Genomic DNA, 18880 nt, shown 5'->3' on the forward strand with positions numbered 1-18880 from the left:
GTTTATGGTTCGTTGAACAAGCATGGGAAACATTGTTAAAACCCTTTACAATGAAGATCTGTGAAGTTATTTGGATTTTTACGAATTATCTTTGAAAGACAGGGTCGTGAAAAATGGACGTTTCTTTTTTTGCTGAGTTTAGTTTGGAACCACCAAGACTCTTCCTAGAGCTGGCCGCTTGGCCAAACTGAGCAATCGGGGGAGGTGCCCAAGAACCCGATGGTCACTGACAGTGCTCCACAGTTCTCTGGTGATGTTTTTCAGAAGACTAGTCAGGGAGACTAGTCAGGATTCAGGGATATATGAACGGAGCAAAGTACAGAGAGATCCTTGATGAAAACCTGCTCCAGAGCACTCAGGACCTCATACTGAGGTGAAAGTTCACCTTCCAACAGGACAACAACCCTAAGCACACAGCCAACACCAAGCTGGGGTGGCTTCAGGACAAGTCTGTGAATGTCCTTGAGTTGCCCCAGCCAGAGCCTGGACTTGAACCCGATCGAACATCTCTGGAGAGACCTGAAAATAGCTGTGCAGTGATGCTCCCCATCTAACCTGAGAGCTTGAGAGGCTCTGCAGAGAAGAAGGGGAGAAACTCCACAAATACTGGTGTGCCATGCCTGTAGCGTCATACCCAAGAAGACTCAATGGTGTAATCGCTGCCAAAGGTGCTTCAACAAAGTACTGAGTAAAGGGTCTGAATACTTATATAAATATGATATTTCAGTGTTAATACATTTGCAACAATTTTGAAAAACCTGTTTTTGTTTTGTCATTATGGGGTATTGTGTGTAGATTGATGAGGGGTAAAAAATAATGAATCCATTTTAGAATAAGGCTGTAACAACAAAATGTGGGTCTTAATACTTTCCGAATGCACTGTAACTGGAAGGTGGTAAAGGTATTTATCCACCTGACCTTAGGAAAGGGCAACAGATAAAAGAAGATGCATTATTACAACAGGCCTTGTTCGAGACAGAAAGGCTAATAGGGCAGGAGCATGTTTCCTGTTTCTGTAGCGTGATCCAGCTTGACGTACCAGTCTACCCCCTGGACAGGACGCTATTGATTCCTTATTGAATGTCTGACTTATAGCCTGAAATGAGTAGTCAATGTTCATGAGGTTTACCGTGCAGTGACAATGGTTAACTAATAGCTATACAAAGGAACCATCTGTTTGCTTACGTGGTTATAAGTGTATCTCTATTTTGTTGCTTTCCCACTGAAGTTACATAGCGTTGTTTTCAATTAGCACAATTCGTGTGTGTGTGTGTGTGTGTGTGTGTGTGTGTGTGTGTGTGTGTGTGTGTGTGTGTGTGTGTGTGATAATTCTGAGAAGTGAGGACATTTTGCCAGTCCTCAAAGGGAAAAGGGCTATTTTAGGCTTAGGAGTTAGTGTTAGGTTTAAGGTTAAGGTTAAGGTTAAGGTTAAGGTTAGGTTAAGGGATAATAGGATTTTGAATGGTAATCAATTGTTGGTTCCTAAACAGTCCTCACAAGTATAGTAAAACAAACGTGTGTGTGCGAGTTAGAGCTGGGACGATAAATTGAAAATGATCGACAACGACCATACCGATTACTTATCATAGGCATTTTGCTGATATTGTGTATTATGATACAAGAGAAATGTGAAGTTTGAAATTAAATAAGTTTGCTCATATGGGTTGTTAACCCTTTACACTCATGGGAATTGGCCTATATTCATAGGGCTTAATTCAAATGTTTCTTACAGAATAAATAGGACAAGCATATGCGTAACGTTGGTAGCAATTGAAAAGGAACAGTTTAGAGAAAATGTAAAAAATTATTAGACCACAACAGTTCCCCTGAAAAGACTGAATCCAAACATTACAGTGTTGATTTTATTTTTACTGTACTTTGACGCATTTGTTGATAACGAAACCCGAAAACACCCTGGATACATTCAGTAACATGATACGACTATTCCTGGAAAATGTGGGGTAGGTGAAAAATAAGACAAACAAATTACAAGGTTTTAAGTGAGAGGACTAATTGGTTTCCCCAAGTGGCCACACACCTCTAAAGAATGCACAGTTCCTAAGCAATTTCAATGCACTTTTATGACTAAAGGACTATGAACTCTGCTGCACACCGCATCAAGTCATCTCTGACTTGAACTGTACACAAAATAACTGCACTATACTGCTAATCTCTCAACATTTAGATATATTCATACTGATAGTGTACATTTGTACATCCACTGTATATGTGTATGGCTGCTCATTCTCATAGCTCTATGCACACTCTACCTATTTCTATATAATGTATGTTTTTTAAACTCTGCTGTCTGTATTCTGTCTCTAAATGTTGTCGATCACAACCAACACCATATTACCTAGTCAAATTCTGAGTATGTGTAAATGTACTTGGCGTATAAGGGTGATTCTGACTCAAAGAGTCATCAACCTTAAGGTACTATTTTTGAGCTATTCTAACTGTGCTGTTGAGGAACTAGAGCAAGCACACTTGTAGGTCATTTCATTTGGAGCACAACCCTGCATCACCAGCATAACAAATTACTGTTGTTGTTCAAAAATCCCCCCAAAACATTTGGGGGGGAAAGCTTGTTCTATTGCCAACATGACTAGCTAAGTTATAAAATATGATCTTACAGTGTTCAGCTTTTACAAGGTAATTCAGATAAACAGATCATAAAAAGGAGCCTTGAGAGCATTCAGGTGTATGCGCCCGGCCAAATTTTCTTCACAATAAATAAACATAGGCTCCTTCTGTTCAGAACAACTCAGGGTATGATTCCATTTAATCTTGTAACTGTACATCAAACATAGTGATCATAAATGTTGAAGCTGTATATGACACAAGTTTGATTTCGAAATGTGAAGTGCACATTTGGACTCACAGGTGTTTGCCTAGCTTGTGTAACATCAAAGCCCTATTTATTATAATCCTCAACGTCTCATCTTTCAAAATACACTTCTTGTCGGGCGAGGTGTTCAAGTTCAGAACGTCTGTCAGTCCAAACCCATACAGTGCTGTGAAGAGCAGAGCCTGACTTCATGTATAGCATGTTACTGTATGGCTACTATGTTCCAATTTAGGTGTTTATTAGTGCCAAAATCTGGCAAATCACGATATGGATTTTTGCTATTGGGGTTGCAAAAGGGTAGGAAACTTTCGGGTACATTTATTTTTTCAGAACATTTTGTATGGGAAGTTAAGCCCAGGAATTTGTGGAATTTTGCTTAAATTCATCAAAAAAAGTTAGCTTATAACAGTGAACCTTTGAAGGATACACATAAGGCCTTATATAGGTCTTATATAGGTCTTGTGGCATATTTTGGTTAAAGTATCCCCAATGCAATAGAATTGCAACCCTCTGCATACACAGTGCATTCTTCCATCACATGTACAGCTGATTCTCAAGATCTTGCACACTAATGAGATGTTATTGAGCCCACACCACCAGACTGTCTGAGCTAAGGACTACATGCTTTCTGGTAAGTTTTGATTACAATACTGGGTGGGGTGAATATATTTTATATGACATACACAATTTTTTGTTAACTAGTAATTAGTACACCATACAGGTTTCATTTAAAAACATTTATCTTACAAAGGAGTTGTTTAATCTAACTGCTTAACTATTTATCTGTACATGGAATTGTATTTTTTTTATTTTTACTAATTGTTTTCTAATCTTTACATTTAAATGCCACGGGCACTATCTGATGTGTGGAGACATTTCACTGCAGCTAATGTAAAAGGAAAAGCTATGTACATTTGCAAATACTGTGCCAAATCATGTGAAGAATGCAACAAAGATGCAGAATCATCTGGCCAAGTGCATAAAGTTCCCTCAGCGCTCACAACAAGCAACCTCTGACAAAAGTCCCTCTACTTCTATTTGAGGTGAAAATTATGAATCAGACACCTTATCGACAGCAATAGCTCATGGTCCTCCTGGAATCAGAAGTTGTTTTGGCTCAATGGAGGAACGTAGTCAGAGAAATGCTGATGAATGTCTTACTCTGATTCTCACAGGCAATGTGTCTTGGAAGAGATTGCCGAATGTTCTTCGCCCAGCATACACGCCTCCAACCAGACATGCTTTATCTACTCATTTCATGGATGCAGAGTTCAACAGAGTTCAAGTGAAGGTCAAGCAAATCATAGAGAAAGCAGACTGTATTGCAATCATCTCTGATGGGTGGTAGAATGTTCGTGGGCAAGGAATAATTAACTACATCATCTCCACCCCTCAACCAGTATTCTACAAGAGCAGACACAAGGGACAACATACACATCAGTCTCTACATTGCAAATGAGCTGAAGGCAGTCATCATTGACCTTGGACCACAGAAGGTATTTGCACTGGTGACAGACAATGCTGTGAACATGAAGGCCACGGTCTAAAGTGGAGGAGTCCTACCCTCACATCACACCCATTGGCTGTGCTGCTCATGCATTGAATATGCTCCTCAAGGACATCATGGCACTGACAACAATGGATACACTCTACAAGAGAGCCAAGGAAATGGTTTGTAATGTGAAGGGTCATAAAGTTAGAGCAGCAATCTACCTCACCAAGCAAAGTGAGAAGAATAATAGCACCACACTGAAGCTGCCCAGCAACACCCGTTGGGGTGGTGTTGTCATCATGTTTGACAGTCTCCTGGAGGTGAAGGAGTCTCTCCAAGAAATAGCCATATCACAGTCTGCCGATATGGACAGCCCCATCAAGAGGTTCATCCTGGATAATTTATTTTGGGAGAGAGTGGTAAGCAGCCTGAAACTCCTGAAACCTATAGCATTAGCCATTGCACGGATTGAAGGAGACAATGCCATCTTGATTGATGTTCAGACTCAGCTTGCAGATGTAAGAGAATAAATCTGTACTGCCCTTCCCACTTCACTGTTGCTCCAAGCCGAGGAAACTGCAGTTCTGAAATACATCAAAAAGCGTGAAGACTCCTGCCTGAAGCCCAAACACGCCACAGCGTACATGTTGGACCCCAAGTATGCTGGCAAGAGAATCCTGTCTGGTGCAGAGATCAATAAGGCCTATAGTGTCATTACTACCATGTCTCACCACCTTGGGTACTGTCACACCCTGATTTGTTTCACCAGTCCATGTCTCCACACCCTCAAGGTGTCACCCATCTTCCCCATTATCCCCTGTATATTTGTACCTGTGTTTTCTGTCTGTCTTTTGCCAGTTCACCTTGTTTGTTCAAGCATACCAGCGTTTTGTCTCAGCTCCTGTTTTTCCCCTAGTCTCTCTTTTTCTCGTCCTCCTGGTTTTTAACTTTTACTTGTCCTGACCCTGTACCCGCCCGACCACTGCCTGTCTCTGACCCTGAGCCTGCCTGCCATTCTGTACCTTTGTTCCACCTCTGGATTAACAGACCTCTGCCTGACCTGACCCTGAGCCTGACTGCTGTCCTGTACCTTGGCCTCAGCTCTGGATTATCGACCCCTGCCTGCCATGACCTGTCGTTTGCCTGCCTCTGTGGTTACAATAAACATTGTTACTTCACATAGTCTGCACTTGGGTCTTACCTTGATTCCTCTGATAGGTTCAGATTGTTTCCACAGCCAAGGTGACATTACAGACAAGCAGTCATCACAGAGACTACACAATGGAATATCATGAAATATGTTCTCTATCTTATTTAGATTTCCAGTTAGGTACATCGTCTACAATAGGTCTAGGCCAATTTGTTTCTCGTCAATCATACCACGGTCAAACAAAGCCAAATCGGACTATTTCTGAAGGCCCTCTCTCTCAACGCCTTAAATTAACATTCTGTATCAAGCCTCCTTCCTCTGACAACATTTTATTGTACTGGAACACGAGTCACACTTCCCCAGGGCTAACTAAAACCACCCCCTGCTCTACTGGTTTGCTCCAACTCCAGGAACTAGCCTAGATGCCTCTGCTTAGCACCAGCCATATGTACTGGCAGCTGATGTCCTCCACGGGCCCACCACAGTACTTTAAATAAATACAGAAAGTATTCAGACCACTTACCTTTTCCACATTTTGTTAAGTTACAGCTTGATTCTAAAATAATTAAATAAATAACAATGTCATCAATCTACACAAAATACCCCACAATGACAAAACAGGTTTAGAATTTTTACCAAATATACATTTATTTTTAAAACACCTTATTTCCATAAGTATTCAGACCCTTTGCTATGAGACTCAAAATTGAGCTCAGGTGCATCCTGTTTCCATTGATCATCATTGAGATATTTATACAACTTGATTGGAGTACACAGGTAGTCAATTAAATTGATTGGACATGATTTGGAAAGGCAAACACCTGTCTATATAAAGTCCCATAGTTGACAGTGCATGTCAGAGCCAAAAACCAAGCCATACGGTCAAAGGAATTGTCCGTAGAGCTACAAGACAGGATTGTCTCGAGGCACAGATCTAGGCATTTCTGCAGCATCGAAGGTACTCAAGAACACAAGTAGTTTGGAACCACAAAGACTCTTCCTAGAGCTGGCCGCCCGGCCAAATGGAGCAATCGGGGGAGAAGGGCCTTGGTCAGGGAGGTGACCAAGAACCTGATGGTCACATGGACAGAGCTCCAGAGTTCCACTGTGAGATGTGAGAATCTTCGAGAAGGACAACAATCTCTGCAGCACTCCACCAACCAGGCCTTTATGGTAGAGTGGCCAGACAGAAGCCACTCCTCAGTAAAAGGCACATGGCAGTCCGCTTGGAGTATCGACATAACCTGAAAGGCTGCTGAGCAAGGAAGAAGTCATTGCTCGAAAACCACGGTTTGCAACTGCACATGGGGACAAAGATCGTACTTTTTGGAGAAATGTCCTCTGGTCTGATGAAACAAAAATAGAACTGTTTGGCCATAATGACCATCGTTATATTTGGAGGGAAAAGGGGGATGCTTGCAAGCCGAAGAACACCATCCCAACCGTGAAGCACAGGGGTGGCAGCATCATGTTGTGGGGGTGCTTTACTGAAGGATGGACTGGTGCACTTCACAAAATAGATGGCAACATGAGTTAGGAAAATTATGTGGATACATTGAAGCAACATCTCAAGACATCAGTCAGGAAGTTAAAACTTATTGGTGACAGGGGGGCAGTATTGAGTAGCTTGGATGAATAAGGTGCCCAAAGTACACCGCCTGCTACTCTGTCCCAGATGCTAATATATGCATAGTATTAGTAGTATTGGATAGAAAACACTTTGAAGTTTCTAAAAACCGTTTAAATGATGTCTGTGAGTATAACAGAACTCATATGGCAGGCGAAAACCCGAGAAGAATCCAGGAAGTGGGAAATCTGAGGTTTGTAGGTTTTCAAAGCATGGCCTACCGAATACACAGTGTCTATGGGGTCATTTTTCACTTCCTAAGGCTTCCACTAGATGTCAACCGTCTTTAGAAACTTGTTTGAGGATTCTACTATAAAGGCTCATGAGACCTGTATGAGTCAGTGGTCTGGCAGAGTGCCTTGGTCTCATGACGCGCGGTCACGAGAGAGTTAGCTCTCGTTCCATTGCTTTTCTACAGACATAGGAATTCTCCGGTTGGAACATTATTGAACATTTATGTTAAAAACATCCTAAAGATTGATTCTATGATTAGTTTGACAGGTTTCTACGGATTGTTATATAACTTTTTGAACTTTTCGTCCGACATTTGCTTAGCAAACGCCCTAACAAAAGGATCTATTTGGACATAAATGCCGGACATTATCGAACAAATCAAGCATTTATTGTGGACCTGAGATTCCTGGGAGTGCATTCTGATGAAGACCATCAAAGGTAAGTGAATATTAATAATGCTATTTTTGACTAATGTTGACTACACAATATGGCGGATATCGCTTTGGCTTCTTTGTTGTCTGAACGCTGTTCTCAGAAAAGCATGGTTTGCTTTTTCCGTAAAGTTTTTTTTAAATCTGACACAGCGGTTGCATTGAGGAGAAGTTTCTCTAATTCCATGTATAATAGTTGTATCTTTATCAATGTTTATTATGAATATTTCTGTAATTTGATGGGGCTCAAAGCTAAATCATTGCATGTTTTAGAACTACTGAACGTAACACGCCAATGTAAAATTAGATTTTTTTAATATAAATATGCACTTTACCGAACAAAACATACATGTATTGTGTAACATGAAGTCCTATGAATGTCATCTGATGAAGATCATCAAAGGTTAGTGATTAATTTTATCTCTATTTGTGCTTTTTGTGACTCCTCTCTTTGGCTGGAAAAATGGCGGTGTTTATTCTGTGGCTTGGTGGTGATCTAACATAATCGTTTGTGGTGCTTTCGCTGTAAAGCATTTTTTAAATCAGACACTGTGGCTGGATTAACGAGCATTTTATCGATAAAATGGTGCCTAATACTTGTATGTTTGAGAAATTTGATTTCTGAGATTTATGTTGTTTCGTATTTGGCACCCTGCAATTTCATTGGCTGTAGGCGAGGGGTTGCGATGGAACGGGGTTTCCCCTTTCCCAAACAGGTTAAAGCTTGGTCCCAAATGGGTCTTCCAAATGGACAATGACCCCAAGTATACTTCCAAAGTTGTGCAAAATGGCTTAAGGACAACAAAGTCAAGGTATTGGAGTGGCCATCACAAAGCCATGACCTCATCCTATAGAAAATGTGTGAGATGAACTGAAAAAGCGTGTGCAAGCAAGAAGGCCTACAAACCTGACTCCGTTACACCTCTCTGTCTGGAGGAATGGACCAAATTTCACACAACTTATTGTGGGAAGCTTGTGGAAGGCTACTGTCACGCCCTGGCCATAGAGAGGCTTTTTATTCTCTATTTTGTTAGGCCAGGGTGTAACTAGGTTGGGCATTCTATGTTCTTTCTTCTATGTTTTTGTCTTTCTTTGTTTTTGGCCGGGTATGGTTCTCAATCAGGGACAGCTGTCTGTCGTTGTCTATGATTGAGAACCATACTTAGGTAGCTCTTGCCCACATGGGTTTTGTGGGTAGTTGTTTTCTGTTTCATATCTGTACCAGACAGAACTGTTTCGGTTATTCTTTTTGTCATTTTTGTATTTAGTGTTCAGTTGCTAATAAACTAATTATGAACACGTACCACGCTGCACCTTGGTCCTCACCTTCTTCTACTAACGGCCGTTACAGCTACCCAAAACGTTTGACCCAAGTTAAACAATTTAAAGGCAATGTTACCAAATACTAATTGAGTGTAAGTAAACTTCTGACCCACTGAATGTGATTAAAGAAATAAAATCTGAAATATATAATTCTGACTTTTAACTTTCTTAAAATAAAGTGGTGATCCTAATTGAACTAAAACAGGAACATTTTACGAGGATTAAGTGTCAGGAATTGAGAAAAACTGAGTTTAAATGTATTTGGCAAAGGTGTATGTAAACTTCCGACTTCAACTGTAGGTACTAGAGGTTGACCGATTATGATTTTTTTCCACGCCGATACCGATACCAATTATTGGAGGACCAAAAAAGCCGATACCGATTAATCGCCGATTTTTTTATTTTTTATTTTATTTGTAATAATGACAATTACAACAAACTGAATGAACACTTATTTTAACTTAATATAATATATCAATAAAATCAATTTAGCCTCAAGTAAATAATGAAACATGTTCAATTTGGTTTAAATAATGCAAAAACAAAGTGTTGGAGAAGAAAGTAAAAGTGCAATATGTGCTATGTAAGAAAGCTAACGTTTCAGTTCCTTGCTCAGAGCATGAGAACATATGAAAGCTGGTGGTTCCTTTTAACATGAGTCTTCAATATTCCCAGGTAAGAAGTTTTAGGATGTAGTTATTATAGGAATTATAGGACTATTTCCCTCTATACCATTTGTATTTCATTAACCTTTAACTATTGGATGTTCTTATAGGCACTTTAGTATTGCCAGTGTAACAGTATAGCTTCCGTCCCTCTCCTCGCTCCTCCCTGGGCTCGAAACCGTAACACAACGACAACAGCCACCATCGAAGCAGGGTTACACATGCAGAGCAAGGGGAACAATCACTAGAAGCCTCAGAGTGAGTGACGTTTGAAACTCTATTAGCGCGGGCTAACTAGCTAGCCATTTCACGTCGGTTACACCAGCCTCATCTCGGGAGTTGATAGGCTTGAAGTCATAAACAGCGCCATGCTTGACGCACAAAGAAGAGCTGCTGGCAAAATGCACGATAGTGCTGTTTGAATGAATGTTTACATGCCTGCTTCTGCCTACCACCGCTCAGTCAGATACTTAGATACTTGAATGCTTGTATGCTCAGTCAGATTATATGCAACGCAGGACACGCTAGATAATATCTAGTAATATCATCAACCATGTGTAGTTAACTAGTGATTATGATTGATTGTTTTTTATAAGATAAGTTTAATGCTAGCTAGCAACTTACCTTGGCTTACTGCATTTGCGTAACAGGCAGTCTCCTTGTGGAGATCAACGAGAGAGAGGCAGGTCGTTATTGCGTTGGACTAGTTACCTGTAAGGTTGCAAGATTGAATCCCAAGAGCTGACAAGGTGAAAATCTGTCGTTCTGCCCCTGAACGAGGCAGTTAACCCACCGTTCCTAGGCCGTCATTGAAAATAAGAATGTGTTCTTAACTGACTTGCCTCATTAAATAAAGGTGTAAAAAAAAATATATATAAATCTAGATACAAATATATATTTTTTTTAATTGGCACATCGGCGCCCAAAAACACCGATTTCCGATTGTCCGAAATCGTCCCTAATTAATCGGCCATTCTGATTAATCGGTCAACCTCTAGTAGATACTTTTGTGCCTATTCCCTCCAGAATCTTGACAAGGTCTTTTGCTGTTCTGGGATTGATTTACACTTTTCGCACCAAAGTACGTTCATCTCTAGGAGACAGAACGCATCTCCTTCCTGAGCGGTATGACAGCTGCGTGGTCCCATGGTGTTTATACTTGCGTACTCTTGTTTGTACAGATGAACATGGTACCTTCAGGCGTTTGGAGATTGCTCCCAAGGATGAACCAGACAGGTGGAGGTCTACAATTTTTTTTCTGAGGTCTTGGCTGATTTCTTTTGATTTTCCCATGATGTCAAGCAAAGAGGCACTGAGTTTGAAGGTAGGCCTTAAAATACACCCATGGGTACACCTCCAATTGACTCGAATTATGTCAATTAGCCTATCAGAAGCTTCTAAATCATTTTCATTTTCTGGAATTTTCCAAGCTGTTTAAAGGTACAGTCAACTTAGTGTATGTGAACTTCTGACCCACTGAAATTTGAATACAGTGAATTATAAGTGAAATAATCTGTCTGTAAACAATTGTTGGAAAAATTACTTGTGTCATGCACAAAGTAGATGTCCTAACCGACTTGCCAAAACTATAGTTTGTTAATAAGACATTTGTGGAGTGGTTGAAAAACTAGTTTTAATGACTCCAACCTAAGTGTATGTAAACTTCCAACTTCAACTCCATATATCCCAACCAGAAGCCATGGGTCATTTTTCACTTCCTAGGGCTTCCACTAGATTTCAACAGTCTTTAGAACCTTGTTTGAGGCTTCTACTGTGAAGGAGGAGAGAATGAGAGCTGTTTAAACCAGAAGTCTGGCAGAGTGCCATGAGCTGATCACATGCGTGGCCGTGAGAGGTAGCTGCGTTCCATTGCATTTCTAAAGACAAAGGAATTCTCCAGTTGGAACAATATTGAAGATGTATGATAAAAACATCCTAAAGATTGATTCTATACATCGTTTGACATGTTTCTACGAACTGTAATATAACTTTTTTGACATTTCGTCTGGAAAAGTGATTGCACGATATGCATTTGGATTACTGGGCTAAACGCACAAACAAAAAGGAGGTATTTGGACATAAATAATGGACTTTATCGAACAAAACAAACATTTATTGTGGAACTGGGATTCCTGGGAGTGCATTCCGATCAAGATCATCAAAGATAAGTGAATATTAATAATGCTATTTCTGACTTTTCTGACACTTCTCCTTTGGAAAATGGCTGGATGTTTTTCTGTGACTAACGCTGACCTAACATAATCGCAAGGTGTGCTTTCGCCGTAAAGTCTTTTTGAAATCTGACACAGCGGTTGCATTAAGGAAAAGTTTGTCTACATCCATAACACTTGTATCTTTTATCAATGTTTATTATGAGTATTTCTGTAATTTGATGTGGCTCTCTGCACTTTCACCGGATGTTTGTTTGAGACAATGCATTTCTGATCATAACATACCAATTTCAAATTAGGTTTTTGGACATAAAGATTAATTTTATTGAACAAAACACATTTATTGTGTAACATGAAATCCTGTGAGTGCCATCTGATGAAGATCAACGGTTAGTGATTAATTTAATCGCTATTTCTGATTTTTGTGAGCCCTCTCCTTGGCTGGAAAATGGCTGTATGGTTTTCTGTGACTAGGTACTGACCTAACATAATCGTTTGGTAGGCTTTGCGGCGAAAGCACATTTGAAATTAATCACTGTGGCTGGATTTACAAGAAGTTCATCTTTAAAATGGTGTAAAATACTTGTATGTTTGAGGAATTTTAATTATGGGATTTCTGTTGTTTTGAATTTGGCACCATGCAATTTCACTGGCTGTTGGCGAGGTGGGATGCTACCATCCCACATATCCCAGAGAGGTTAAACAGGTCAACATTCACAAAGCCGCAGGGTCAGATCGATTACCAGGACGTGTACTCAATGCATGCGCGGACCAACTGGCAAGAGTCTTCACTGACATTTTCAATCTCTCCATGACTGAGTCTTTAATACCTACATGTTTCAAGCAGACCACCATAGTCCCTGTGCCCAAGGATGTGAGAGTAACCTGCCTAAATAATTACCGCCCCGTAGCACTCACGTTGGTAGCCATGAAGTGCTTTGAAAGGCTGGTCATGGCTCACATCAACAGCATCCTCCCGGATACCCTAGACCCACTCCAAATTGCATACTGTCCCAACAGATCCTAAGATGACGCAATCTCAATCACACTCCATACTGCCCTTTCCCACCTAGACAAAAGGAACACCTTTGCGAGAATACTGTTTATTGCGAATCACCATAGTGCCCATGAAGCTCATCACTAAGCTAAGGACCCTGGAACTAAATACCTCCCTCTGCAACTGGATCCTGGACTTCCTGACGGGCCACGCCAAGGTGGTAAGGGTAGGCAACAACACGTCTGCCACGCTGATCCTCAACACTGGGGCCCCTCAAGGGTGTGTACTTAGTCCCCTCCTGTACTACCTGTTCACCCACGACCGCGTGGCAAAACACGACTCCAACACCATCAAGTTTGCTGACGACACAACAGGGGTAGGCCTGATCACCGACAACGATGAGACGGCTACAGGGAGGAGGTTAGAGAACTGGCAGTGTGGTGCCAGGACAACAACCACTCCCTCAATGTGAGCAAGAAAGGAGCTGATCATTGACTACAGGAAAAGGCGGGTCGAACAGGCCCGCATTAACATCAACGGCGCTGTAATGGAGCGGGTCGAGAGTTTCAAGTTTCAAACTATCATGGTCCAAACACACCAAGACAGTCGTGAAGAGGGCACAACACCTTTTCCCCCTCATGATATTGAAAACATTTGGCATGGGTCCCCAGATCCTCAAAAAGTTCTACAGCTGCACAATCGAGAGCATCCTGACCGGTTGCATCACCAACTGGTATGGCAACTGCACAGCATCTGACCGCAAGGCACTACAGAGGGTAGTGCGTACGGCCCAGTACATCACTGGGACCAAGCTTCCTGGAATCCTGGACCTATATAATAGGTGGTGTCAGAGAAAAGTCCATAAAATTGTCAGAGACTCCAGTCACCCAAGTCATAGACTGATTTCTCTGCTACCGCACAGGAAGTGGTACCACCGGAACCCCCCCCCCCTCTCCATTTGTTTTGTACACTGCTGCTACTCGCTGTTTATTATCTATGTATAGTCACGTCACCCTACTTACAAGTACAAATCACCTCTAACATGTACACTCGCACACTGACTCTGTACCGATACCTCCTGTATATAGCCTCGTTATTGTGTTACTTTTTTCTTTCTTTTTTAAAAACTTTAGTTTATTTGGTAAATATTTTCTTAACTCTTCTTGAACTGCACTGCTTGTTAAGGGCTTGTAAGTAAGCATTTCATGGTAAGGTCTACACTTGTTGTATTCGGCGCATGTGACAAATACAGTTTGATTTGATTTGAGTGCCAAGCGTCCCGTTTGTAGAAAACCTGGCTCTATCCCTAAGGTGAAGCATGGTGGTGGCACCATCATGCTGTGGGGATTTTTTTCCAGCAGCAAGGACTGGGAGACTAGTCAGGATTTAGGGAAAGATGAATGGAGCAAAGTACAGAAAGATACTTAATGAAAACCTGCCCAGAGCGCTAAGGACCTCAGACTGGGGCGAAGGTTCACCTTCCAACATGACAACGACCATTAGCACACAGCCAAGACAATGCAGGAGTGGCTTTGGGATTGTATTGCTGTATAAGGATGCTCCCCATCAAACCTAAGAGCTCGAGAGGATCTGCAGAGAAGAATGGGAGAAACTCCCCAAAAACAGGTGTGCCAAGCTTGTAGCGTCATACCCAAGAAGACTCGAGGCTATAATCATTGCCAAAGGTGCTTCAACAAGGAACTGAGTAAAGGGTCTGAACACTTATGTCTAAAAATATGTTTTCGCTTTGTCATTATGAGGTATTGTGTGTAGATTGATTAGGGAAAACAACTATAAGATCCATATTAGAATAAGGCTGTAATGTAACAAAACGTGGAAAAAGTCAAGGGGTCTGAATACTTTCCGAATGTACTGTATCTATTACACTGACAGGACACAATGTTCCAGCAGCAATCTGGAACAAACTGACGATACAGCATTCAAATTTGAAACTGGAGATTGCAAAATCTCACGAGTGAGAGAGTTGAGTGGGACGGAGAGTTGAGACACCAAAAGGGGTATGTGACTTTTTACACTGGACTGCAGTAGGAATCATATTGTCATGGCGTAAATCAGAACTAGGATAAAGCCTAAAGAAAATATCTTGGAATGGTGAGAAGCACAAATGTAGGAAAGCCAGTGACGGAGAGGCAGGCAGGAGAAGTAGCCTGTGGGCGGTCCAAAATTGTACATTTTATTGACCTAAGTTGGAGCTGTGAAATGTCAATAAAGTTAGAGGCTAGTAGTGCACAGTTTGTGGCTGACCGAACCTAACAGGCTTAGCAAGTTAAACACAGCTGGCGAGCAGAGCCTATACTATGAATGTAATTTGAGGAGTTAGCTAGGTAACTTGGTCAACTGAGTTCAACTCAGGATAACCGGTACGACAAAAGTGGCTCACCTTTAAGCCAGGCAAAATTTTACGACAACAAATCATTCAGAACTAACTTGCAGTGACTGATGACAAAGGGGCTGTCTTATCGTAGTGACATCAGGCCTGGATAGAAGCAGTCTACCGTCTTCAGAATAGGATAATTGGTTTGACTCAAAATAATATAAAAATAAATAACACTGTTTTCTCCATCCATCATAAAGTTGTGATTGGGAATAGCCTATGCCCAGGCTATAAACTTTCATTCTTCTTTTTTTTGAATGCCATAACTTTAGGACAACACCTTCGTAGGCTAGAATACATTACATGTGCAAAAGTATGTGGACACTGCTCGTCGAACATCTCATTCCAAAATCGTGGGCATTAAATTGAAATTGTTCCCCCCTTTGCTGCTATAGCAGCCTCCACTCTTCTAGGAAGGCTTTCCACTAAATGTTGGAACATTGCTGCAGGGCCTTGCTTCCAACCTCACTAAGAGCATTAGTGAGGTTGGGCACTGATGTTGGCAGATACGTCCTGGCTCGCAGTTGACGTTCCAATTCATCCCAAAGGTGTTCGATGGGGTTGAGGTCAGGGTTCTGTGCAGGCCAGTCAAGTCCTTCCACACCAATCTCAACAAACCATTTCTGTATGGACCTCACTTTGTGCACAGGGGCATTGTCATACTGAAACAGGAAAGGGCCTTCCCCAAACTGTTGCCACAAAGTTGGAAGCACAGAATTGTCTAGAATGTCATTGTATGCTGTAGTGTTAAGATTGTCCTTCACTGGAACTAAGGGGCCTAGCCCGAACCATGAAAAAACAGCCCCAGACCATTATTCCTCCTCCACTAAACTTTACAGTTGCCACTACTTTGGGGCAGGTAGCGTTCTCCTAGCATCCGCCAAACCCAGATTCGTCCGTTCACCCAGAGGGTGAAACGTGATTCATCACTCCAGATAATATGTTTCCACTGCTCCAGAGTCCAATGGAGGCGAGCTATACACCATTCCAGCAGACGCTTGGCATTGCGCATGATGACCTTAGGCTTGTGTTCCGGCTGCTCGGCCATGGAAACCAATTTCATGAAGCTCCCAACTAACAGTTATTGTGCTGATGTTGCTTCCAGAGGCAGTTTGGAACTTGGTAGTGAGTGTTGCAAGCGAGGACAGATGATTTTACACGCAACTTGCTTCAGCACTCGACGGTCCCGTTCTGTGAGTTTGTTCGGCCTACCACTTTGTGGCTGAGCCGTTGTTGCTCCTAGACGTTTCCACTTCACAATAACAGCACTTACAGTTGGCAGCTCTAGCAGGGCAGAAATTTGACAAAATGACTTGTTGGAAAGGTGACATCCTATGACAGTGCCATGTTGAAAGTCACTGAGCTCTTCAGTAAGGCCATTCTACTGCCAATGTTTGTCTATGAAGATTGCATGGCTGTTTGCTCGATTTTATACACCTGTCAGCAACAGGTATTTGTATTTATTAAGGATCCCCATTAGCTGTTGCCAAAGCAGCAGCTACTCTTCCTGGGGTCCAGCGACATTAAGGTGGTGTGGCTGAAATAGCTTTTGTATATATAGTGCATGCCCTGCTCCTTCCCTGACTTTATTGTCAATGTCAGAATTTTGAAATCACAAACAGAAAAGTATTTAGAGCCTTTTTACCTATTTTTTTCACACCTATTCCTAACTTAACCTGCCAAGACAATGTGCTGTAGGATTTGGTACCCAGCCAGGCGCTAATGTGTCTCTCTCTCCTCACTGAATGAATGACAAATGGGTGATAATTGTGCACCTTACTTCACAATTAAAAAATGTATTACGCCTAACTGAATGATAAGTAAGGTGAAGAAGTTGATTTAATTTAGAAAGACAAAAGTGTAATGATGAGTTTGTGTTATGCCTATTTACCAGCAGCAAATAATTTGACCCTCGGGCCTTGCAGGTTCATACTATTCTCTTGTACGTTTTACTTTGTAAAAAGAAGCTGCTATGGGACTGTTTTAATTACTATAACTCTATTACTAATCAAATTTACTGTCAGGGAAACAAAAACATGCTACATGTTGAAGTAGGTCTTTATAGAATAACGCAAAACATATCCTTGACTGCATCCAAGTTGATGAGCGGGAAACAAACGATGCAACTCAGCCGGCACGCCCGGCCCTCGAAATTACACCTAAACTACAGTACTAGTCAAAAGTTTGGACACATTGTAGAATAATAGTGAACACATCAAAACTATGAAATAACACATATGGAATCATGTACTAACCAAAAAAAAGTGATAAACAAATCAAAATATATTTTATATTTGTCCTGATAGCTTCTGGTGTGTATGAACAATATCAACATGCGCCCAATGCCGCACGCAGACGACCGCACGTCCCGGTCTCGTCAGCATGTTAACCTCTCAATACTTTTCCGCATCCAATGTCATTCAGCCATCCCTGATTAACGTGCATAGGTAGCCTACATAAACCTTTTGAAGTAATGGTTTGACAATCAGATGAAAACAACATGATTGGTTGTGTTCACGCCACATTAAAAGGTAGGCTAGTACATTTAAACGTTAAAAGGACAAATCTTTACTATTTGGCCCATAGAGATCCTATTAAATTCATATGGATTTCGTATGTAATTTTATGATTAAGCGGCCACATAAGAGGTCCCCATATCTGTAAGAAATTAAATCTACTTTCACCCCTGCATAACATAGTCAAACACGAGTTACGTTTTTAACTAGCAATCCATAGACCAGACCAACATCTTTAACAGACGCTAGAAGATGCGCGCTTATTGCATATCTGATAACAAATCAGTAAAAGTCCAAATTTGGGCATAGCTCGCCAATCGCCAGTCTTCAAAATTAATTTACCTAGCTAGTGTTGATAGGCATGGATGTGGTGCAATTTTGACGGAAAATAAAACTAGCTAGCTACCACCGCTAAGAGTAAATTCAACTGAATAGTGAATGGCTCGAGGAGGCTGGCTTGATGTTCCACTGACCCTGCAGTGCCAACATGATCAGAGACGTCACGTGGCGTACCTTCTAGTAACTTAGCTTCTTCAAAATAGCAAAAATAAATGTTTCTAACCAGTAGCCACTTACTTGTTGAACCTTGTCATGGTGGAGCTCCGTGAAGTAGTATGCCAGAAGATGAGAGGCTATCATCGTCGTTATGAACGTCCTTCTCCTCTACCACTTAACTAGCTAACTATGTTAATTTAATTATTTCCTAATTGCGGGCTTGTTCGTTAGACATTCGGCAACTAGTCATAACATTGAACAGAATCTGCACTGGCCTTCGTAATAACACTGTTAGCTACTACGACTTTATAGAGATGTAGACTACAGAAGTCACATACTTCAAACAAGTCATTCGCGAAAACGAGTATTCTTACCGTTATTGCAGGCACGAGGAAGGTGTGGCTTATTTCGTGTCGCCGTCTAATGAAAATAAAATTATGATATACTCGAATAGTTTATGAATGGATTTGATAGCCTACCTATAATCTTCTCACAATTATACAACATCGCATTAAATATTATGATTGAATTAACTC

General features: G+C 41.3%; 1 protein-coding gene across 1 annotated transcript in view; it reads right to left on the bottom strand.

Annotated features, from left to right (window-relative positions):
• The window catches only part of LOC110536248 (hexokinase-2), a 103750-nt gene extending 85262 nt beyond the window's left edge, over positions 1-18488 (bottom strand). The window contains exon 1 of the mRNA XM_021621928.2: positions 18426-18488. Coding sequence (XP_021477603.2) covers positions 18426-18488 — 63 coding nt within the window. The remainder of the gene's footprint in view (positions 1-18425) is intronic.
• Between the last annotated feature and the right edge of the window lie 392 nt (positions 18489-18880).

This window comes from Oncorhynchus mykiss, chromosome 11 (assembly GCF_013265735.2).
Source record: "Oncorhynchus mykiss isolate Arlee chromosome 11, USDA_OmykA_1.1, whole genome shotgun sequence".
Lineage (NCBI taxonomy): Eukaryota > Metazoa > Chordata > Actinopteri > Salmoniformes > Salmonidae > Oncorhynchus > Oncorhynchus mykiss.